At 40.6% G+C, this 25,104-nt stretch overlaps 1 protein-coding gene across 12 annotated transcripts in view; it reads right to left on the reverse strand.

Annotated features, from left to right (window-relative positions):
• The window catches only part of LPP (LIM domain containing preferred translocation partner in lipoma), a 719,231-nt gene that overhangs the window by 15,684 nt on the left and 678,443 nt on the right, over positions 1-25,104 (reverse strand). For all 12 annotated transcript variants that reach the window (XM_070466247.1, XM_070466252.1, XM_070466251.1 and 9 more), the window contains 2 exons: positions 8,159-8,337; positions 2,451-2,571 (listed from right to left, as the gene is read on the reverse strand). In XM_070466247.1, coding sequence (XP_070322348.1) covers positions 2,451-2,571; positions 8,159-8,337 — 300 coding nt within the window. The remainder of the gene's footprint in view (positions 1-2,450; positions 2,572-8,158; positions 8,338-25,104) is intronic.

Below are 25,104 nucleotides of genomic sequence, written 5' to 3' on the forward strand. Positions count from 1 at the left end.
TACAGAAGGGGAAGAACCTGAGGCTTTAGGCTCCCAAGTATTTTGTTCTCTTCACCCAAACAATAAGAACAGGAGAGAATAGATCTTTATCATTTACTATTAATTTAAAGATTTTTCAAAAGTAATATACAAGTGCAAGGACAGAATCTCGTAATTCCAGGTCAGAAGCTAAGTTGCAGAATGAATCCTGCTAAGCAGCGGACCACAAACAGGCTCTGCATACTTACTCCAACTTTAGCAAGAAAATAAAATCCTAAGGTTTGGCGTGGGGGGGGGGGGGGGAGTGGGGAATGATCCATTGTACTTTCTAAAGGATACAGCACAGTATAGAGGAATGAGTGCCGGATGGGGGGACAGGGCCCTTGGGTACCACCATTAGTTCTGCTCCTGCCTCTGTCACTGCAGGCAAGGCCAACAGCCACTCTAAAAATTATTCCCACAATTCCTACCTCACTGAGAGGTTAGGAGGATCAAAGAGGAAAATGGATATGACTATACTTTGAAAAAAATGCCAAGAGCTACATAACTGCAAAGAATTATACTACTGTTAATAGTACCTGAGCATCCATTTTGAAAAGTGTTATATGACAGTTAAACACTGACCTTCACCTTTGCAGGAAACAGAAATTTCTTCGGAAAAGAAAAATTTAGTATTTCATCTTGTAGTGTGTGCCCTTGCTAACTGTAGTAGAAACTCTTTTAGAAGGTCACAACTGCTGTGTGCCTCACCTCTGCTGTCTTCTATGACAGCAAGGGGGGGGGGGGGTCATTGAGGTTCATATCTGAATTTGACAAATAATGAAATTTAAGTTCAAAAAGGGTGTCACCCAGAACACAACAGCAGGAGCAGCAGCAGCAGCGATGGCACCTATAGTTATTCTTCCCAAGAAGGCCAGCTTTATGAATGAACAAGCAGATATTCTGGAGATCTAGAGACATTTGACACCCCACTCCAGTACTCTTGCCTGGAAAATCCCATGGACGGAGGAGCCTGGTAGGCTGCAGTCCCTGGGGTCGCTAAGAGTCGGACACGACTGAGCGACTTCACTTTCACTTTTCACTTTCGTGCATTGGAGAAGGAAATGGCAACCCACTCCAGTGTTCTTGCCTGGAGAATCCCGGGGATGGGGGAGCCCGGTGGGCTGCAGTCTATGGGGTCGCACAGAGTCGGACACAACTGAAGCAACTTAGCAGCAGCAGCAGAGACTTTTGGGGAAACTGAGTGACGGAATTAAACAGAATCTTTTGATCATAATCAAAAGAAAGAAATTACATAAATGACATGGTTTTAAGCATTTAATGACCTAACATTAACAGTTACCTGGGCACCCTAAAGACCCCAGAGTCAACTGCAGTGTTGAAACTCAACTATTAGCACCTTGAATCTTAGAACCAAAGGAGCCAATACTGGGGCAACCAGAACAAGCCTGTTTTACAGGTGGGGAAGTGAGCTGTGGAGAGGGAAGTGATTTGTCCAGGGTGATGGAGGTCTGCCTCCTTTTAATTCAGTGTTCCTCCCATTCTACAGTCCTGATTCTAAGACACATGTGCAGTACAAATTTATTTTGTACTGCCATCATTTCATCTGGGAAGAGAAAAGGTACACCTCACACCACTCTTAGAACAAACAACAAAACCATGAAAAGTCAAAGCCTGTTGGCACATAGAAGCAAGTGTGTCCAGAAATACTGGGAAACCTGCCTCCATTGAACCTCAGTTTCTCCAAATGCAAAATGAACTCTAGGTTTTCCACACTTACAATTCAGGTCAATTCTAAGGCTAGATATTTTTATTGCTCTTTAGTCATAACACCTAGTGTAAAAGCTGGAAGTTTTTTATTCTCTTTGCTCACATTAAGGCCAGAGAGAGGCATTCAACTGGGGCTGTAGGACCGAGCAAAGCACACTGCATAAACCAGGTGGTCAGCTACAGCTCAGGAGGAAGATGGAATCACTGCAGTACTAAAGACTAGGGGCAGCCTTGCCAGCTCCACCGGCCCATGTCTTGGGAAAATCTCGTGGGACTAAATGAGCCAGTGTCATGAGGTGGTAATAAGATAGTTCATATTATCTCTTGCAGATAGAAGGAGGAGCTGCTAACTGCTGCACTCAGAAGGTCTGGTAGAAAACAAGAAAGCTGCTTCAAAAGAGGGGCCCTGGGCAAGTCATAGGACTAGGACAACAAAATGCTTTGAAGTCATTTTCTGAATGTGGTGTCCTTTTGAAACCCAGATTAGAAGAGAAAGACTCGCTGCCCTTTGCTATATACATGATGACATGGCTCTCGGGCAAGAAATCTCTCATCACTTCCAACTGGGGTTACAGGTCTCTTGCAAAACCAAAATCAAATGAACACAGGCACTAAGGGCCCTCCTAGATTTAATAATTGTGATATTTATAAAAATCTGGCTCTGATGGGCCTGGCAGGGGGTGGGGGCGCTGACCACAGACCTCACACCGGTAGCAGTGAACATGGAAATCACGATCCAGAGCCACAATCCGGACAGTCTCCTCCTGGCCAGGGGCAGGCATGATAGGCTCCTTGCACACAGAACAGCGGGGAGCAAATTTCCTGAAAGAGGAAAGAGAGTTCTGGTTAGATATTGAACTTAAACGCTGGCAAAGAAATGAAAACAATAGAAAAGAAAAGGTGCAAACCAAGAGCCAGGACATCTGGTCTACCACCTTGTGTGACCTTGAGCAAATCACCTTCCTTCCCTGGGTCTCCTTCCTTAGCTAAAATAGGGGATTTATATTCAATGACTGTTGAGGTTCTTCTAGATCATAAACATCATGATATTTGGGAAAGTGGGAGGTGAGTGTATGAACTGCATCTGCATCTAGGAGCCACAGGCCACTCAGTGTGTGGCGTGGCATTCACCTGTGGAAAGACTGCAAATACAAATCCTGGGCCGGATCAATCAGAGGGAAGGATGAAGGTCTTAGCAGCCCCTACTTGCTTCTGACTTTTGCTTCTAGACTTTGTATGTGCTTACCAGGCTCTACCCAAATTTCCTGAGGTTGTAAGTTTGCCTCACTCCCAATTATTGGAGTGTCTTTCTTAGAAATGTGTGTATATATATATCAATATATATATATACACACATATATACGTATGTATGTATATATAAGTGTGTGAAAGTGAAAGTCACTCAGTTGTGTCCGACTCTTTATGACTCTGAGGACTATACAGTCCGTGGAATTCTTCAGGCCAGAATACTGGAGTTGGTAGCCTGCCTTTCCCTTCTCCAGGGAATCTTCACAACCCAGGGATCGAACCTAGGTCTCTCACATTGCAGGCAGATTCTTTATGAGCTGAGCCACCAGGGAAGCCCTATATATGTATGTATGTGTATATATTTGGATAAATATACACATTTTTTGAGGTCAACTATTGGTGAGAAATTTTAATATTTCCTAACTCTTAATATTCCTTACTATGACTAATGGCCATAACATTTTTTTTTTCTTATAACAGATCAATAGGCTGCAAATACAGGCCATGCATCCATCTGTATCTTCTGGAAATTAGGTGTGCCATTTATGAAGGTGTAAAATGAGACATGATTTGCAATGGACACAGATAAGAACTGAAAAGATTGAAAAAGAGAGAAAGACTGTGCAACTCAGTTTTTTCATGGTAATGCTTTTAAGATTAATGATGTTAAATTTTATCTATTTGTAGAGAGACTTAAAAAGAAATAATGATAGTAATCTAACACTTTGCAGAGCACTTTATGGTTGTCAAAGCATTTTTACATACATTACACTCTATATGTACATATTAATTTTCCTGGCGGCACCCAAAAGGCATCTGTATGGCTGCAATCTAAATAAATATGAATTAAGCAGCAGATCAATTGATTGCTATGAAAGAAAAATTAAAAGGATCATGGTACAACTGCAGCAGTAATCAGAGTTGTTATAATTGGCATTTTATGCAAGAAGTTTATACTCAGTGGCAAAAGAACTGCTTTGGACTACCTGATTATTTTTGAATCTAGGTCATCAGTAGTGAAATAAGCAGGCTTCTGGAATCAGCTGCAAAATCTCCTTTCCCCAAACCTACTGGGACCATAAAATTTGTGAGGTCAGAAGTGCACCTAGCCTATCACTTTATCGGTGAGCCTTCCCCAATGTCCTCAAGTAGGATTATATACTCCTTGAGGATAAAATATCTTTCATTGAGTTTGCCTATTTTAGTAGTAATTATTTGCATATCTTTGGAGACCTAAAAACCGTGAGCTTCCAAAGGACAGGATTTACTTTATTTCTGAGTTTCTAGAAATAACTATTGTGACTGGTGCTGAAGATAGAAAGTCAGACAATATCTAATGGAATGAAGTATTTGCTATATTCTGCATAAAAAGATGTTGCTTAGGCCTTTATGTTCAATCTCAAGGTCTTTCCTCTTTGGAAAGGTATGAACAGTATTCTTGCTGAGTAATGATTCTTTCTTACCAACTGGCCTCATTAGATGGGAAATGGTAAAGGGCAGAGACTGGAAGTGGCTTCCACAGTCCCCATGGTGTTCCCTGGCCAGCATTTTAAGGACTCTGAAAACTCCCAGGTGGTCTATTTAAAGACTTGACTCCCTAAGCAGACAATAATAATAAAATTAATTTGATAAAAAATACTCCTGATGGTTTTGTGTGCTTATTGTATGCCAAGTCTTGTTAAGAACTCTATATACTTGTCCTTATTTTTTTTACTGATAGCAAACATGAAGAAATACTTTTTATCATTTCTGCTATATAGTCATAGGAGCCAAAGCTCAGAGAAGGATGGTCTTATTCACTGGGTCCTGGCACATTTTTAGCAATCCACAAATGGATGCTGATTAAACAAATAGATGGATGCATGTAACATCCCTGATAAGAAAGATCAGACAGTGGAATAAAGGCTCAACGCAATGAAAGGACGATTTAAATAAGTCTGCTTTTCTGAGCCCACTGTCTTGGAACTGGGAATACAGAAATAAACTAAGACTCCAGCAGTCAGACTGGTGAGGGACCTCTATATATTTCTGTATTTGTTCTGTTAACATATATGCATATCCTATCATACTGCAAAAATGACTTAAGGGGGTTACTGTAAAATTGTGTATCTGCATTTTTTTTTATCACTAATCAGGCTATGTTAAGTGCTATCGATAGTGGATTTACAAAACTATAAAACATTGAGAAAGAGATCTAAATTCACACATGGGGCTAGGGAGAGTTTGAGATCTGAGGATGCTTCTTTGTGCGTGCTATGCTCAGCCATGTCTGACTCTGCAACCCCATAAACTGTAGACTGCTAGGCTTCTCTGTCCATGGAATTTTCACTAGATGATAACTGGGTTGGGCCTTGAAAGATGGCCACTTAGGTGAAATGGGAAAGTAAGTCTGTGTGTGTTTGTGTGTGTGTGGTGTGTATGGGTGTGTGTTGGGAGTGAGGGTGGGATACAGGCAGTCTGCCAGGAAACTAGTTTGAGCAGTCATCTGAAATGACACATGGGAAAGAGTTTCTGCCTAACAGGATGGGGGATTTGAGCCAATCCTGACTGAAGGTGGTTATGGAGGGGATGGCCCATTAGCAAGGCTTTAAAAATAGCATTTCAGAAGCTAGTTACTCAGAGTGCAGTCCAAGACCACCTGGGAGCTGGTCAGAAATGCAGAATCTTAGGCCCCTGCTCCAGATCTCCTGAACTAAACTTTGCAGTTTAACAAGATCTGTGACAGTAAGCATGCTCAAGTTTGGGAAGCACCAGTTTAAAGGACAGGATTCTAAGCGGGGGAGATAAATCCCTTCTCCTGGGCCTCCTGCACCTCAGTTTCTATTCTCAGGCTGCTCTAGCTCCAGCCAAGCAGAGCTTCCTTGAATGCAGAGAAGCCATTCTTTACTCTGTGCCCTTCTATAATGCCTGAGCCGTTCCTTCTGTCAGTAATCTGCATTTCCCATTTAAAACACTCTGCTTCCAGAAGCCTACTCAGGTCCCAGTGATCTCTTTTGGCCCTGATAGCTCAAACCCTTGCCTGTGTGTCATCTCGTCAACCTTCATAGTATTTTTTGCCTGATCTCACACATAACCTGCACTTCTTCTCTTCCTTCCTCCTGTCAAACTCCTTGCTGGTCAGGGCTTCTCTCTATGAATTTCCACTTATGCAATTTCTTTCCCTTTGCACAGTTATAGGCACATAGAGGGCTCTTCATAGATGTGGTTGAATTGAATGGAAAGGCATTTCCTAGAAGCTCACAAATGGGAGATCTGTTCAGAATGACCAATTATCTGTAGAAGTCAGCTGCATCTCCTCTCTGTAACCCACTTTCCTTAGCCATGCAATGTCTACCCTGGGTTGGACTTACAGCTGCTTTCTGTTCCAGTGTTTCAAGACCCAGAAACAGAGTTCTTTAAAATATGTCTTTTATTTTTCTTGTTGGAAATGGGGAAAAGAGCAAAAAGCTTCTCCCCTTTCATACCTGCCAATCATGCAGACAACATTATTTTGAATAGGTTGCATTTTAACTTCCCATTGAATTAGTGATGGTGGGGACTGTTGGGGGTTTTGGATTTTTTTTCGCTTTTAATTGCTCAAGTGTGTCTTCCTGCAGTGTTCAGACCCACACACATGTCACCAGTCACAAGTCTGTAATTATGCTCCCCACTCCTCGAAATGAAAGATAAATGGCATAGATATAAACTTACATTTGTCAGAATTGACTTCCTGTTTTAATTGAGGGGTGTAACATATCAGTCTTTTCCAGCAACAGAAACATGTGTGCTCTGATTATATCTATCAGTCTTTCTTGGATTAGAGTAAGTCTAAGAAAGGAGAGAAACAGTGACAGAAATACATTCCCTATTGGTATCTTTTCACTTCCCTTAAATAGATGCAAGTTTTTTTTTTTCATGTGTAATTAGAAGCTAAAAATATCACTAACATGAAGTACAATTTGTGCTGTGACTGCCCTTTCAAAGTAAGCCAGCCCTTCCTTGTCTAATTCAGGTTGAGAATTCCTGCCTCTGGATTTTTTTTTTTTTTAATTCATTCAGCCTCACATCTTTTGGTGAGGTTTTCACTTTTTCTGCTATTTGGAAAGTGGTCAGGAAATTCTGTTTTTACAATATGAATCTCAGGTCCCCAAGCTGCCTGTGGCAAGTACCTCGCAGTTGTTGACAACACAGCAATGAAAATTAACCCACAAGACTGTATATCTGGACGGCAACAGAACCCAAACTGGTGAGCCATACAAGTTCATCTCGTTGCAAGCCTCAGATGATTCTTGTGTTTGCTGGGCTAAACTTCCATGTCTGCCAATTATAAACCACACCTAGAGCTATCATATCATTCCTGGGAATATGCAACAAATGTGATCAACCAACAAACTGGTCAAATAAGAATAAGCAAAATGCAAAACTATACAACTTTTCATGACCACTCCAGCTATAATAAAAGAGGACTCTACAAAGGAGAGAAGTGAGGAAGTAGGGATATATTTTTCCAGGCCCATCAGTTATGTGGTCTTGATCGTGAGGTTCTACTTTCTAATTGTCCTCAAAAGAACAGAAAATATCCTGAGGCAGAGAAGATCTGGGGGAAGAGCTTAGGGGAGGGTATGTATATGTTTCTAATGGCATAAAACCACCTGTAAATATGCAAGAGGCTTGCTTTAGCAAGAGGGGCTGAACTGTTCTCTGAACAATTCAAATGTTCTCCCACTATAACTTCCTCTGTGCAGAGTGGAAAAGACATGGCTCTAGAGAGAACTCTTTGATGGGTCTGGTCTAATGAACAAACTGAAGAGCTCAGAGAAAACCGGGCAATTTGTCCACTGACTCACAGCTTGTTCACGTTTAGGCCAGGGAGAACTACCCCGTGATATTGCCTCTTTCCAGTAATATGTTCTGTGGCTGACTCAACTTTCTCAAAATTAAGGTGACACACACATGTGATGGATAAGCCCAAGGGAAGCTTTGAAGCAGAGGCCACACTGGAGGACCACACGGATTACTTGATATCACTCCCTGCATTGGAGGAGGGAATAAATAACTTCTCTCTAAGGTCGCACCAAATCCTGAGATTCTATTGGAGAGAGAAGAGTAGCCCATATGCCAGGCAGTAAGACCAGACCCCAAGAGGACCATCAGGCAGCAGAAGGGAGAGTAGATCGCCTACTTGTGGAAGTCCTCAATGCAGTGGATGAGGCCACCAGCGTCCACGGTGAACGGGATCCCATCCAGGCTGCGGTGGCACATCACACAGGTAAAGCAGTGAGGATGATAGGCCTTCCCTGTGGCTCGGAGAATCCGCTCCATGATGGGCTTGGAGCAAACACTGCATTGCTCCAGGGTGTTCTAGGGAGGAAAAGAAAAAATGCCAACGTTAGGCTAGGATGTAAGGAGCTCCACTTACATAGTAACTTATAGCATGACAAGCAGTGTTCCATAACATATGGGCTCATGTGCTTTCACATAGTATTTGGAGGAAGGCAGAGTGTTTATTACAGACAGAGAATGAAACGGATGGATCAAGTGGCTCTTCTAAGGCCATGCAGATGTGTTTTGTGTTTTACTCACTAAAATCTGTCCAACTCATTAAGACCCTATGGACTGTAGCTCTCCGAGTTCCTCTGTTCATGGGATTTCCCAGGCAAGAACATTGGTGTGGGTTGCCACACCCTCCTCCACGGGATCTTCCTGGCTCGAGAATCAAACCTGTGTCTCCTGCACTGGCAGAAGGAGTCTATACCACTGAGCCACAAGGGAAGCCCTCTGGCTTTGTACAGCAACTCAATTTTGCTGTTGTGGCAGGAAGGCAGCCACAGACAATGTGTAAGTAATGATCATGAATGTGTTCTAATAAAACTTTATTTACAAAAGCAAGCTGGATTTGGCCATGGCTATAGTTGAGCTTCCCAAGTGGTGTTAGTGGTAAAGAAACTGACTGCCAATGAAGGAGACCTAAGAGGCACAGGTTCAATCCTGGGACTGGGACGATCCCTGGAGGAGGGCATGGCAACCCACTCCAGTATTCTCACCTGGAGAATCCCATGGACAGAGGAGCCTGGCAGGCTGCAGTCCATAGGGTTGCAAACAGTCAGACACGACTGAAGTGACTTAGCACATAGTTGGCTGACCTCTGAACTACACAACCTAGGGTTCTCCACTGGAAGAATACTTCTCTATTACTTATAAAACTTGATTAATCATCAAAATATCACCAGGATCACTCAAAACTTTAATGTTTTAGAGTGGTCTCTCTGATGACCCAGACTTGCAGAGAGCATGCTGGTTATAGAACCCAATGAGAGATCAGTATAATCAATGATGTTTTGATCATTTAAAACCTTGATTCAAACACCATCTCCACATTTAGTGTTGTAAACTCTTGATGGAAATGTTGAACCTAGAGGGTTTTGAGTCTAGAGGGTTTGTTGAACCTAGAGGGTTTCACTTTTGAGAAATGAAAGAAGAAAGTAAAATTTATTTGGCTTTAAAAATACATTCAGGTTTAAAAATAAATCCTCCTCCCCCACTTTAAAATGGATATCATTTATTGAGTCAGGACTCAGACAAATCGATAAAATTAGTTGTTAACTTTCCATCCTTGCCTAGAATTGTATGCTTTCTTACCAGACAACAGAGTTTCATATGTAATATGAAATATTCTAACTGAGATGTTTGGACTGACTCCATGAGTTTACAATCTAGAATAAACCTGGGATAGAGATCTGATTAGAAAACTGCAGAACTGAAGGGATGTGGAAATGGAGAAGAAATATTTCCCTCTTACCACTGGAACTTTTAAATGGGCATGAGGCAAGGCACGTTTGTTGGAAGATAAGCAGTGTGCTGATGACAACTAGAGAAACAGTGCCTGACCGGCTTCCTGTTTCCATCTCTCCTTCTGTAACACTTGCCCATCCTCATAATGACTTTCAGTCATTTCCTTTCTAAAAGACAGATGTGATTAAGGAGCTTTCCTGCCGGAAAAACTTCTATGATTCCTCATTGTGCTAAGAGCTAGTTCCTCACCTGACATGCAATCTCCTGTTTTAGGCTCAGATTTCCTAATGTTTCAGACTGCTACCCTTGCTCAAACCAATGAGAAACTTCCATACTTCTGTGCATTGTCATGCCTAGAAGGAATCACAATTTGCTGTTTTGACCTCTCAAATTACGGACCAGAAGGCATCTCCCCAGGCAAGCCTTCTTCAGTAACTTCAGTTGGAATAAACTTTTTTTTCCTCTCCCTTTCCTAAGCACTTAATTCATGTTGCTTATAGCACTTACAGTATTCACCGTATTACAATTATTTGCACATATGGGTATTTCCTATACTGTACTGCGATTCTTTAGGGACAGGGATTATGTCTTAAGAATGTGTCTTTGTCCCAGGCTTTTTCCCTGGTGGCTCAGATGGTAGAAAAAAAATCTGCCTGCAATGCAGGAGACCCAGGTTTAATCCCTGGGTCAGGAAGATTCCCTGGAGAAGGAAATGGTAACCCACTCCAGTATTCTTGCCTGGAGAATTCCATGGACAGAGAAGCCTGGTGGGCTACCGTCCATGGGCTCACAAAGAGTCAGGCATGACTGAGCAACTAACACTTTCACTTTTTCACCCAACATACTACCTGGAATAAAAAGAATCCTAGGATGAACATATGCAAAAAGAATGAAGCAAGGAATATTGTTTACATCCCACTCTGGCATCACAGTGCTGGCCTGAGTCCCCTAACTCTGGAATCCAGAGGACGGTAAATCCATCACCATTCTCTCCTCCAAACTGTGGTTACTGGAGATTCTGAAATTGCTTAGTATGCCTCTGGTCACAGTCTAAACTCATGGAAACTATTAACCTATTTTCCCCCCATTTTGAAGTGGTGAAATTAAAATAGCAGAAGAACATAAGATGAGAGTCTGGAGATGACGATGGTCTGGACAATGAAGGCCCTGGTTCTTTTCTGCCCTGGTGATCTGAGCTAATGTGGCTGGAAACTGTCTTCCCAGGGTTTGTGTTTTGCTCTTCTGTGGGTTTTAACTTTTTCTTTTTTAAAGCCAACCCTGTAATGGAGTTGAACAAACCAGAAAATGCTTGACCAGAAAATGTTTTTGTTTGCATTGAGGCTTGGCTGCAAGCTTCAGCCCATTTACTCAAAACCAGCCGCAACATATAAAGTTGAGTCAGTTTCTAAGGAAAGACTTTATGGCCCAAGTTTAAAGGGCAGGTAATCAGAACATTTCTGCTACAAAAGAAAGTGTAAAATATTCCTAAAGTGAGACTGCAGTAAAATGCCCTCAAATCAGAAAATAAAAGCTCCAAGAATGCATCTGACTAGAAGTTTGGATTAGCGAATGGTTGAGGACATATGAACCTTCTTGAGCCAGTTCCCTTTACTGTATTTGTCTCTCAGTCTCCAACTGGTCCACTAGGACCTTTAGACATGTCTTCTTTTAGAGAAAGGATAAAGACTCTATAAATGTCTGGGAGGAGGACTCTGGGAGTTCCTCTAGTCCAGGCCTCTGATTTCACAGGTGAGAAAACAGACCTGAAAGACTGGCACAGCTGGGACCTGAGTCATGGAAATGATTAGCAGTAGAGGATGGGTTGGTACCCCAGGTTCCTGACTCCCAATAATTCAGATAGAGATCTGATAAGTTAATTCTGTAGTCAGAGAAACAAAGTTGCTGGCTGAAAAAGATAAATTGTCCCTCTGGATTTGTCAACATCTACTGTATGATTGAAGATTTGATGCTTTTGAACTGTGGTGTTGGAGAAGACTCTTGAGAGTCCCTTGGACTGCAAGGAGATCCAACCAGTCCATCCTACAGGAGATCAGTCCTGGGTGTTCATTGGAAGGACTGATGCTGAAGCTGAAACTCCAATACTTTGGCCACCTGATGCGAAGAGCTGACTCATTGGAAAAGACCCTGAAGCTGGGAGGGATTGGGGGCAGGAGGAGAAGGGGATGACAGAGGATGAGATGGCTGGATGGCATCACCAACTTGATGGACATGAGTTTGAGTAAACTTTGGGAGTTGGTGATGGACAGGGAGGCCTGGCGTGCTGCGATTCATGGGGTCGCAAAGAGTCGGACATGACTGAGTGACTGAACTGAACTGAACTGTATGACCTTAGGTAAATGATTTTTCCTCCCTAGGGATTTTTCCTCCCTAGACCTTGGTTTTCTCATCTGCAAAACGGTGACTAATTTCAGCTCTGCAGTTTTATTAGTCTTTGATGTATCAGTATAGTTACTCAGTCATGTCCGATTCTTGGCGACCCCGTGGACTGTAGCCCACCAGGCTCCTCTGTCCATGGTGATTCTCCAGGCAAGAATACTGGAGTGGGTTGCCATGCCCTCCTCCAGGGGATCTTTCCAACCCAGGAATTAAATTCAGATCTCTCACATTGCAGGCAGATTCTTTACCATCTGAGCCACTGAGAAGCCCTGATATATCAGTATTAACAAATACAGGTATAGGTCAATATTTCCATTACTAGAGATATACTAACAGCAACTGAATGACCCTTCATCTCAGGCTTGAAACAAGGGTTTGTGTGTCAGAAACCAGGACTCTAACCTTTACTTTACCTTACCACTTGGGATTCCAGAAGTTACTAAAGGTAGAATTTTAAGCATGACAGAAGAAGATCTTTGTGTCTTCTTATAACCTTCTATAGAAGGTTATTTTAAAGTCAGACTAAAAGATACACATTTTATAGAAATAGGTTAAAATAGGTTAAAATGAAATGTTTGTTGGCCAGTCATGCCCGACTCTTTGTGATGTCACGGACTGTAGCCCACCAGGCTCCTCTGTCCATAGAATTTTCCAGGCAAGAATACTGGAGTGGGTAGTCATTCTCTTTTTCAGGGGATCTTCCCAACCCAGGGATCAAACCTGGGGTCTCGTGCATTGCCAGCCCATTATCATCCAAACCACTAGGGAAGCCCATAAAATGAAATGGTTAATAAATAAAATTGTATTTAATAAAAGAGATAAAGAAATAACAAGTCTTCAAGCAAACAAGCAGAAGATGGGTGTCTCAGTATCTACTCAAATTGCATCTTGTCCGTGAAGTAGGGGCACCACGATTGATAGATAGGAGTTACGAAGGAAGAGAACACTCCAGCCTAAGGCCCTTAAAAATGAGTAGAGGGCTTCATGACCTGACTCTGGACCCATCTCTACTGGTCTTTCCCATGGGCCCCACCTGTTAGCTGCCACACTGAGCTCTCTGCCACATCTTTAACAGCTGTGTTCTTTTCACAAGCCCAGACTACTCACATTCTTCCTTGTCTAGAGAATATTTACTCATTCTCCAAAGTTAAGCTTCAATGTTACCTCTTCTGCAAAACCTTTTCTAGTTTTCCCTTTGTTATACTCCAAGAAAAATAAGTCACTTCCACTCCTGTTGGATTGCATTATGCTTCTTCTATGACACTGCATATAATAAAGTCCTTGACTTAAAGGTTTATGTCAACCTCCATGACCAAATAGTGGCCACCCCGCTCTCCTGGTAGGGAGCCAGAGTCATAGGTTGAGTTTCTTAGGAAACAGTTTCTGAAACAGAGATTTACACAAAAGAAGTTATTGAAGAGTGTGTTTGAGCTCATACCTGTGGGAGAGAACAGGCAGCCTCTGGAGAGCGGGAGGAATTGAACTACGATGCAGTTATAATAAAGGTTTCTGATGGTTTCATGGAGAACTGTGGAGTTAGGACAACTGTGCAAAATTGTCTTTCCCTGAAGCTAGGGGTAGGACCTTTATACCCTTACATCTGCCATCCAGCGGATACAGGCTGCTTGCAAGGAGGAAGAATGATGTTGGGATGAGGGTGTTCCCTTCACTTCAGGTTAAAGAGGGGGTCTGGGCAGTGCACTATAGTAGCCATAATAGTAAACATCTTTGCCCAGGGCCTGCATGGTCCATGATACACCTTAGGCAAGAGGGAACCAGGTGTAAAAGGAGGCTTCCCAGGTGGCTCAGTGGTAAAGAATTTGCCTGTCAATGCAGGAGAATGGGTCTGATCCCTGAACTGGGAAGATCCCACAGGCTTTGGAGCAATAAACTCGTGAGCCACGACTAATGGGCCTGTGCTCTAGAGCCCATGCTACGCAACAGAGGAGCCACCACAATGAGAAGCCCGAGCGCGACAGCTGGAGAGTGGCTCCAGGTCTCCCCAGCTAGAGGAAAGCCCGCACGGCAATGAAGACCAGGACAGCCAAAAAAGAATCCTAGGCTTGTCTGAAGATTTTTAAGAAACTTTTGAAAATACTTTAAGCAGTTACTCAAATGAAAGTATCATTAATGAGAGAAGATGTTGGAGTAGGGAAAAAATAAGAAATTATTTAACTACTAAAAGGCACAGCTTATAAACTTCTTTTGAAGGGATGGCAATACAATTGTGATTAAAAGCAAAAAGTGAAAGTAAAAATAAAATTGTCAACAAATCTTGTACACAAAACTCCCAAATGCAACTGTTTTTAAATGAGAGAGACAATCTGGTTGTATCTTTTTTATCCTTGGATAATGTATAAATAACTTCTCTAAATCACAGGCAGAAGAGCTGGAAGAATCATCTGAATATAAATGAAGGATACAGGTAACGCAAGCATTGACTATTAGTTAAATGATGAAGAAAAGAATATTTGTAAAATTTACATATTCCTTAGGTGTATGTGTGTCCCTGTTGCAGATTAAATCAAGAGACATAAGTATTTGAAGATTTGGAAGACTATAAAGTACTGCCATTTAGAAATGTTAAAATTTTCATTTCATAAAATTAAAATGTGATCTTATAGTCAGTCTTTATTGTGGTTTTTTTTTTTTTTTTTTTTTTAAGGTACCAAAGCAATACTGGAACAGAAAAGACTTGGAAAGAGAAGGGTGACATCTCATGTTCTAGATACAGTTTTGGTCCTGCTGAGCTAAGAATAAAAAGAAAGAAATGAGGAGAGCTAGAAAATATGAGACTTCTAAAAGTCTTTAGAGATTATTGTGGTCTGGGAGTTTTCAACTCCCCTCACTTGTCCCGTCTTCCCCAATCCTTTGTTCAGGGAAGCAATTTATCAAGGAAGCACATCCAAAAGAGTCCAAAATTACTTCTGGATGGAGAGAGAGGATGAAGCCTGTTGGGGGTGGGGGGTGGGGGGGCGGTGGTGGTACATGCAGTACAGATTAAAATCCATCCATCTGATCCCAACTACCAGATTCAGAAGACTAAAGGGCAGCAAGGGAAAACAACTAGTGGAAGATATGTAATTAGAGGATAGGTCTAATTCTCCATCCAGTGGATAACCCCACTGCTATATCACAGAGTACCGATTCCATATTTCAGTTGACATACTCTACATTACAAATAAAAGGCAGATGACCTGCAAACTACATGCATATAAAACAAAGAGAGGAAACACGTTGAGATCTTAAGACAGTTCTACTGTCAATTTCACTGGCTCCCACAGGGTAAGACAGAAAACTCATTGTTGGAGCCCTAGCATCTACAACAGTATCCTTGCCTAAAATTGATGCTCCATAAATATTAGCTTCATTATGAATAAGCAAACTCTGGATATTTGACATAAAATGAAATACAATCTATTTAATTGTGCAAAACAATTCTCTAGTCCAAAGCTTCTCAACTGGCAGGCTAATACACAGTGCCTCAAATGGGGCCCAGGTGTCCCATGTTTGGAAGGGTCAAAAGGGGCCAGAGGTTCTATAGTCCCTGAACGGTAGTTACCTTGGGCCAGGAGAAGCCTCATCTATTCACTCCAGTGTGCTCAATGAAGGCCATCACTTTTCACATGAATCATGATGTAAAAAGACTGGGAAGCATAACCTAAGTGTAGGTATTCCCAACAGAATAGCAATGTGGTACAGTAAGAAGAGAACATGGCTATGACTCAGCAAGCTTCACTGAAATGCCACTGACATTATTTAAATTCAAATAATTGTATTATCTACCTTAATTTGGGAATAAAGATTTATTCTTGATTCTGGTAATCAAGGCTTCCCAAATAATGACAGTACTTTTCGGTTTCCTTCACAGATGAAGACGTCATTTTATCTTGTTGGTTTTTCAAATAAGCCCACAGTATATAACCATCAAACAGCTCTGCCTCCCAGGAAGGCATGCATTACTCATTGAAAGTTCTCTTGCATTTTCCAAGTGTCCTTCACCTATATCTGTTTCTTAACCTAAATCTCTACCATGTTTATATCTAATATGTGTTTTAAAAGATGGAAAATAACAGTTACCCTATGACTGTGATTTTTCAATTAGAATAAAAATTCCTATTTGATTGATGAGAATTCTAATTTTTTCAAAACAGGAAAAATTTTGAGTCAATTTAGCAAATGGCATCAATTCCTTAAGATGTATTTTCTTTTGATGTCATTACCTCCACACACAAAATGACAGCTATGAAACATGTCACTGAAAATTCAGTTAAAGAACTTCAGCATTCTTATTTTTGTCACTTTGGTTCAACTTTTTGAGCATAACTCTGCATCCCATGCCTACGTTACCTGCACTTTCTTGTAAATCCCTTTTAAAGAAACTTTTCACATGATTTTCTGATGAGCAGAGCTGTCTGCTCCCTTAATTTAGCATTACAGAAAGCCTCAAGAGTAGGATAAAACATTCAACATCCTGGCAGGTACAGCTGAAGACGAACAAAGAGACCATCCCTACCCTCAGAAGTTCCCACTGTGGAGGGCGAGGGAGACACTTCTATAAATAACTCACTGGAGGCAAAGGGCACAAGAAATTGCTCTTACAGAAGAATGAGTAATATGTGATGGGAACACAGAAGAGAGTAATTACTTATGAATGGTGAGGGAGCAGGCAATGGGTGGTGAGGTACGATTCTGGGAATCTATTGTAGGTGGGACTTGAGTTGGCTCTTGGAAAAAAAAAACACATCATAACAGTTTTTGGAATTAACGTTGTGTGCTAAAACAAAAGTCTTCATTATGTAAGTCCCAGATATGCCTACTCTGAGACAAAATTCATTCCACAAGAAGAGTTCTGTAACAAAATGAGCGCAGTGGGCAGCATTGGTAAAGGGAACTCAACATTGCTAGAGATGAATGTCTCTGTGTTAAACTAATGCAAACAAAACATGTGACCACTAACAGCATTTAGAGGAAACAATTTTTATAAGATTTTCTGTTTTTATTTGGTCTAAATAAATTGGATTTAAAACTAAGAAACGTGTCTTAAAACCACAAGGGGAAAAGCCAACAGAAAGGACAAAAACAGACAATTAGATCATTTTATTCAATTTGATCATAAACCACAAATCACATTCTTCACAAAGTAAATAAATGCCCTGGTGTTTATTCTGAAGCACTGGGGGTAGGATTACAATCTGAGCTTTAGTGATTAAAAAAAGACACTCCATTAAAGGGCATTTAGCTCGTTTCTACCTTCAGGCCCGGAGAGGTACTATTTTAATTTAAAATATATAGCCTTTATGGAACATGGTTCTTTCAAAACAAAAACACTTATCTTGAACATCTCCTAACCCTTGAGAAATATGATGGGGGAGCTGGGACTCATGAGCATTTTAGACCTTTATGCCAGGAGCAAAATTAAAAGATCACAACACTCCATTGAGAGTATTGTGAGAGGAGGAAAGCGTGGAATTTCTTTCCTTCTAAGCTAAGTCAGATAGATGATAGAATTGCCTTTACAACATCATTAAGGTACAGTCTGTTGGGACTTGTTAACTCTGGAATCAGAGACGAATCTGCTATATGGGGTAAGAGAATTATTGGTAGGTTCAAGAAACCTGGGTTTCTTGAATTTTCTATGCAATTTTCTTGACCTCTCTGGCCTTCTGTTTCCTCATACAAGAATGAAAACATTTACACTGCAGTCCTGTAAGAACTAAATGAGGTCATATATACAAAAATAAGACACAGCCTTATTGTATAATAAATGCTAGTTTTGTGTAATACTTATCAATTTTAGGGGACTAGAACATACATTTAATTAATTTGACATTCTTTGATCATTTAATTAAACTATTATATGTAAGTACTACATTTTTAATTTTTGCTTCACCATCAATCTCTTATAATTTATATCTTTACTAAAAGAAGTGGATTATTGAAGGAATTCTGTGTACGATACTCTAGGACAACTGGATAACATAGTAATAGAAAATGGGCTCTTGGATTTCTAAGATTCCTTGCTACGTCCACGAGAATTTTGTGGAAGAGCTGTTTTCACTTTTATGTAAAATTTTCATATCCCAAACCTGGAAATACTTTAGCTCTTCATAAAAGTAATTTGTATCATTTTTTACTCTCAAAATAAAAACTGATATCTTGCTTTCTTAGAGTTTTTAATGTTTAGTAACTACACAACCAGGGCCTCATTTGATCTCCGCAATAATCTATCAGTAGAATGGTAGAATTCTTTTCCCTGTTATATGTCACATGACTATAAATGTGGTCAGATTTGAACCTCTATCTTTAAAGTCCAAAGACAAAGTTGTTCATTCTGCTACTTTACACTGTCCTCCATTTAACTGATTTTTCCTATATCTTGTTATTAATATGTAGTTCCATATAAAGGCGATTACACTGAATGCAAAAATCAGTCTTTAGCAAACTGATAGGCTATAGCCCTTTACAAATACAGTTTGCTTGAGCCTGAAAAACTTATTAAAATCATCTTTTCCAACTTGCTCCCCTTATATACTAGGACACTGCATTCAGGGAAGTTGGTTGCCTAATGAAAACCAGTGAAAGAGCTAAGGTCAGGACCCAGTTGCCTTGGTTTCTATACAGTATTCCTTCCAAACCCCACACTAGGTTATTTTTGGAGCACCAAACCCTCTCTTTGGTATTCTGGCCCTTGTTAACAATAAGAATATGACAACTCTTATTGATTAGTTATTGACAATTATTTACATTACCAATGGAAAATCATTAGGTTGAGTCTATTGCAACTGTCAAAACAAGATTGTTTCACACCTGGTTTGTAGTAGAGATTCTCTGGCCAGTGACTCAGAGGAGCTAATCCTAAACTCAGCAACATGGCATGATGTCTTGCATATGCACGCATGGTCAGTTGTGTCCAGCTCTTTGTGACCCCATGGACTGTAGCCTTCCAGGCTTCCCTGTCCATGGGATTTTTCCAGGCAAAAATACTGGAGTGAGTTGCTATTTCCTCCTCCAGGGGATCTTCCTAACCCAGGGATTAAACCTGTGTCTCCTGTCTTGGCAGGCAGATTCTTCATCACTGAGCCACCTGGGGAGCCATGGTGTCTTAGGTCCAGCTTTTATAATGCCTGGCATTTGCAACTTGTAAACAGAGGTTATTAATAGACACTGAGACCAGTTTTACTGAGGCAGATGCTTTCCAGAGTAGCTAGAATTTCACAGTATCTTGGACAAAATTCCATAATCTGAATATCAATTTTCTCATCTATAGAATGAGATATAATTACTTGTCCTGTCTACTTCTCAGAATTGTGATAATTAAGTGAGATAAGAAATGTAAGATGCACTTTTAAGAATGTAAACAGATGTAAAAAATATTGTTATAAAGTTCTTTTCTCTGGGCAAAATTACTGCTCCACATAAGGATAGACTTTAATTACTAATTGTTTTTAGTCAGCTGAGAGGCTAATATATATTACTGTTATTACTGAAGAGAAGAAAATATGATCTGCATACACAGACATCCACAATTCTATGCATACTGGCATAATGAGTTTGAGAAAATGCAATATGTTTTTTTCTCTCATTCTTGTTTTTTTTTCAACAGATATCTTTATTATTATATTTTTATACACCTGGAACACCTAATAAGTGATGGAGCAATTATCGGGTATTTAGGGTATACAGAGAAACTTCATGGAACATGTAGCTTATCACAGATATACCTGTCAGGGTCCCCAACAAAGCCCTTGATACTTATGATTGTGAGGTACCCTCTTAACCATTCTCAATCCTATGATCTTCAATTTGTGGTAGACAGGAGGCCCTGATGAGGAAAATAGCTATCTTTGGGTCCCAATGCTAAGGCCAGCATTATCTGAAACTGGAATTGTTAAAATAGATCTTTATGGAAACCCTGCATGGTACAGTAACAAAGAGAAATGACCCAAAGCCAAGGAAGGGCGTGCTCTAGTCCCACCAAACTGAGCCACTGGCAGGACGCATGTGCAAAGCATTTGTTTCTCTGGCCCTAAACTCCTTCACCGACACAATAAGAGAAGGTGAAAGTCATTCAACCACATCTGACTCTTTGCATCCCAGGGACTGTAGCCTGCCAGGCTCCTTTGTCCATGGGATTCTCCAGGCAATAAAACTGGAGTGGGTAGCCATTCCCTTCTCCAGGGGATCTTCCTGACCCAGAGATGGAGCCCAGGTCTCCTGAGCTTGCAGGAGGAATCTTCACTGTCTGAGCCACCAGGGAAACCCCATAAGATAAGAAACTGAAGTTAATAGACTTCTTGGTCCCTTGAAATTCTGTAACTGTTTAGAGGGCTGAGCAAAAGTTTTAATAAGGCAGGGCTCATTGTCCTGTCCACTGGTTCACTCCCAGTTCACTGAAAAATGACTGGCACATAGAAGAAACATAAATATTTTATTAAATCAATAAATTAACGATCGGGAATGAACATTCCAGAGTCATCCAATAACACCTATTCTCACAGCCAGACTTGAAATTCTACCATGATCCTCAGATGGCCTTCCATCACCACCGTATGTAAGCAGCCCCCTCTCCGAAGCCAATCCTGCTACTTTCTTCATACTCCTTATCTCTACCTGGTATCACCTCCTGCATTCAGTTGCTGACATAGGGCTTATCTCCCCACCACTCTGTTTGATACACAGCTGCATTCACAGCCTTTGGAGCAGTGCTTAACACATAACAAGACACTTAAGTATTTGTTGAATGAAAAAAAGTGACATTTAACTACCTAGCATCTAAGGTCTCTTCCAACTCTTGGGTTCCTTGTTTCTATCTCAGCAAGAGCATATCACTCAGAAAAATCAGTGCTACAAATTTCTCCAAGTATATAAATGATCTGAGGTTAATTACACAATATGGTAGGTAGGACAACATTCTTTGTACTATAGTATCTGTCTTCCATGGGTAACTGACCCATCCAGGGGTAAACTAAAACTGGGTTTTCAGTGATGATGTTTTCAGCTCCAAGTATACACAGCCATGACTGCCCGCCTGTGCATTTCAGATCAGAATTAAATCCATTGTGAATCATCCATTAGAATCAAGAACTGCAAGCAGAGACTAGAAATGTTCCCAATACCATTCTGCTCACGTGTCAGTTCCCTTCAGAGCTGCCTGAAACTCAGCTCTGCCAAGATGTTTATTTTCTACCTGGCTTCATGAATTGCAATTACTTCCTAAATTATAACAAGCCACAAGTGGTCTGAGCCAAACAACCAGGGTCACAGAAGGTCTCTCCTTGTACTTCTGGGGATGACAGAAAAACTTGTTTGAACCAAAATTGCTCCTCTTTCAAAAGAAAGAAAACTTTAAGCCTTTAACTCTTGGGAGTGGCAAAGGGAACAGCCAGAGGGCCATGAGCTAACTTCATTTCTCTAGAGATCTGTTGAATAGATTTGGCAATGATTTGGCTTCTGTTGAAAACAAGCCCTTCTAATTGTACTTCTGCCAGTGGAAGACAAAAGACAGCACCGAAGCTTACAAAGGCCATGACGACATGCCAAGATCATGCCTGTGACTATGCAGTGTCCTTCTGAGTAGACACTGTGGATGTGTGTGTCTCTAACACTGGGCTCTGGCCCCCGTGGACAAGAACGTGACCTTCTGAAGAGTACAAAGGGGAGCCGGTGAAGTGACGTGCTTCCCTTCAACTGGATCTTGGCTGCAATATTTTCTGACAGTAGAAATAAAATAATTCCACATTTTGGTTCCTCTTTCCACCCCCACCGTGCCAAAAGTGGTTTACATTAAGTAGGTAAGGATGGCAGAAATAACGAGCACAGGCTTTTCCATTCTGTACTGTGAAAGACAAAAAGGACAGAGAATACAGATGTTTTTGCTCCTGCAAAACGGTGGTGGACTAACTCTTTCAGTGTCTCTGGAATGCAAATTTTCTCTTCACAGTTTAGCAGTCTTTTTTGGATTTCAGCACAGTGAACTAACACTTTCCTGGATTCCAAGACCTCCAGAGAACCAGATGGATGAGAGGAATTGGAGAAAAAAAGAACCCACGCTACTTGAAAAAGGTATGAATTTCTCACTCTGCATCTAGCCAAAAGCTCTGAAAATTAGAAGAGTGAAATCACTTTGAGTTTGTTCAAATGCATGCCATCCTAGAGTTGTTTGTGGTGGGAAAAAAAAATCTAAAATGATTTGATGGTTTAGAGTCTGCGTTCAGTTTAATCTAGGAAGCAAACTTTAACACAGATGATATGTTTACTATCAAAGGGAGGAAAGAATGTGGATGGAAGACATTACACAAGAGCATCATTCAATAAGCTTGTGCTCTAAAGCCAGTCACTGCTCCCCAGTGCCAAACTTTTTAACTTGACACTCAAGGCCCTTTAGGATATGGTCTTTCCTCCCCTTTCTGGCAAGTACCCTACCATTCCCCCAACAGAGTCCTGATCCTATCAATCCAAACTGTTTAACACTTCACACGCCTTGCTCTTGTATGCATTTATACCCATTGTTGCTTCTGCCTGGAGCATTTCTTAACAAATGTGATGGCTCACCTTTTAGGGCCCAGGGCATATGAATGTACCCTGCCTTATTGATCATCTCCCTACACTTCTGTTCTTTAACAGCATTGTTCATATTTTCATTATAGCACGGACTCTGTGTAGAGTGTGATCTGTTTATGTGCTATGGGAAATGCTATGACAAAGCATACTTTCCAAAGATGAAGACATCAACACATACCACATCCCATATACTCTTCTTCTAATTGTGGTCCTAACAGTACATCAGGGGAACAAGGATCCCTGGGAGGACATTTGCAACTTCCTGGACAATGGAATGTGGTAGAATTGATGCTTATGACACCCAGTGTTACTCATAAAATAAGATACGGTTTTCTTTTGAGACACATACTTTTGAAGCCCTGAGTTTGCCAAGTTAGAAACTTGGCTACTCAGAAGCTGCCGTGCTGAAGAGATTATACGTAGATAGAGGGAGATGCCTGAAGAATCCCAGTTGTTCCAGAACAGCTATTCAAGTATTCCCAGGCTGGGTACCAGATATATAGGTGAAGAAGTCTGTGGAAGAACTCAGACCCAGGAATCTTGTGACGGACTCCTAGCCAGAATTGCTTAGTTGAGAGGCTATCAAATGCTTGATCCACTAAACTGTGAGAGATAATAAATGATGATTGTTCTTTTTAACAATAAGTTTTGGAGTGGTTAGGTGTGTAGTCGCAGTAACTGAAACATAAGCACAGATTCCATATTTGATTATGAGTTCTTCAAATACAACAGTTAAAACTGTGTTTCTAGTGCTAGGGTGAATGAAATATGGAAAAGACTTTTTATTGAATAAGTACTTGAATGAATTGAATACTAACTTTCAGACCATGGCCACATAAATTAATGTCCTATAACTTTATGAGGCCAGTTAGGTTTATTCAGCTAGGGCATTCTAAGTAACAATAATGCTCAAACCATATGAAAGCAAAATAAACCCTCTTTCATATAAGGTATAAGATGTTTTTCAAATTTGGCAAACTATTGTTATTCCCAGCGATTGCATAAGAATAAATTGGTACAGGAATATATGTATAGAATTCTTTTTTCTTCAAAAGCTTCTAATACTATTCTTAACATCTCTACATTTGAAAAGATAGCAGCTTTCTCTTAGTGCTGGCATCAATTAATAAAGACAAATTATTTATTTAATTGTACTATCAAGAAAATTAAGGGACTAGAACTTCACACCACAACATGGAGTAACAATAAAGTGAGAATGACCTTAGGGACCATCTGTCCCAGTCAATCTGATCCATAAATTCCCTCTGTAACATCCTCAGTCAATCAACATTTGTCCAGCCCCTGGGATTGCTTGTGTCATGTCCGGTCACAGCAGACTGTCTTAGCGGGTGTCCATTCTACCAGTAGGTGTGATTGTCAGAATATTCTTTACTATTTCAATTTAAATACCTGCTACCTCATTAATCCTCTCAGGACAAGTCTGTTGCCTTTTCTATGTAACAGCCCTAGAGTACTGAACAAGTTGTGCCTCCACTTATTTTTCTCTTTATTGTGATAAACGCCTGGATTCCTTCAAAAATTACTTATGGGACATGATTTCCGTCATCTTACCTTCCTGACCACCGTCCTCTGCACAAGTTACCTTCAATGCGTGGAGCTTAGGAATGAACACACCACTCTGGGAACTACTGTCTCCCTTCTTCTGCACACTCCTTTTTACATAAGTGCTGCCAAAGAGTGCATTTACTTTGCTATGGTCCTATTTATTATTATTGATCTTGGGTCAAATTGTCTCCCTTATAAGTCTTTTTTTTTTTTAACATGAACATCTGTCAAATTAAATGATTCTCATATGTACTCGCAGAGTCAATTTTTAAAGCTAAGAATAAGATTTGACTTTTGTCCCTCTTATAATATCTCTTGTTGAATTTTGGTTATTGTTTTAGATAACAAAAATTTTTAGTAGTATTAATGATCATGTTTTACATATTTTCCTCTCATCCTTTACCTCAAACCAGTAAGCTCAAGTTAGATAAATTTCAAGAGCTACAGTTTTGCTACTATTAAAAGATATTTGACAGCAAAATCAGTATAAATGTTCTTCTTCCCACATCCCATCAGGCACCAAGTTCTATTACTTTTCCCACTAAATATTTAAATTCCATCCATTATTCTCTCTCTCTCTTTTTTAAACCTTATTATTCCATCATTTTTCATCTAGGTAACCACTAACTGGCCTCTCAGTCTCTCCATTTCTCTCTAGTCCAATCTATTACCATATTGATTTGTCTACAACACAATAGCACAGACTCATCCCTGAGTTGGAAAGATCCCCTGGAGAAGGGAATGGCAACCCACTCCTGTATTCTTGGTGGCAGAATTCCACAGACAGAGGAGCCTGGAGGGCCTCAGTCC

The sequence above is a fragment of the Odocoileus virginianus genome, chromosome 4 (assembly GCF_023699985.2).
Source record: "Odocoileus virginianus isolate 20LAN1187 ecotype Illinois chromosome 4, Ovbor_1.2, whole genome shotgun sequence".
NCBI lineage: Eukaryota > Metazoa > Chordata > Mammalia > Artiodactyla > Cervidae > Odocoileus > Odocoileus virginianus.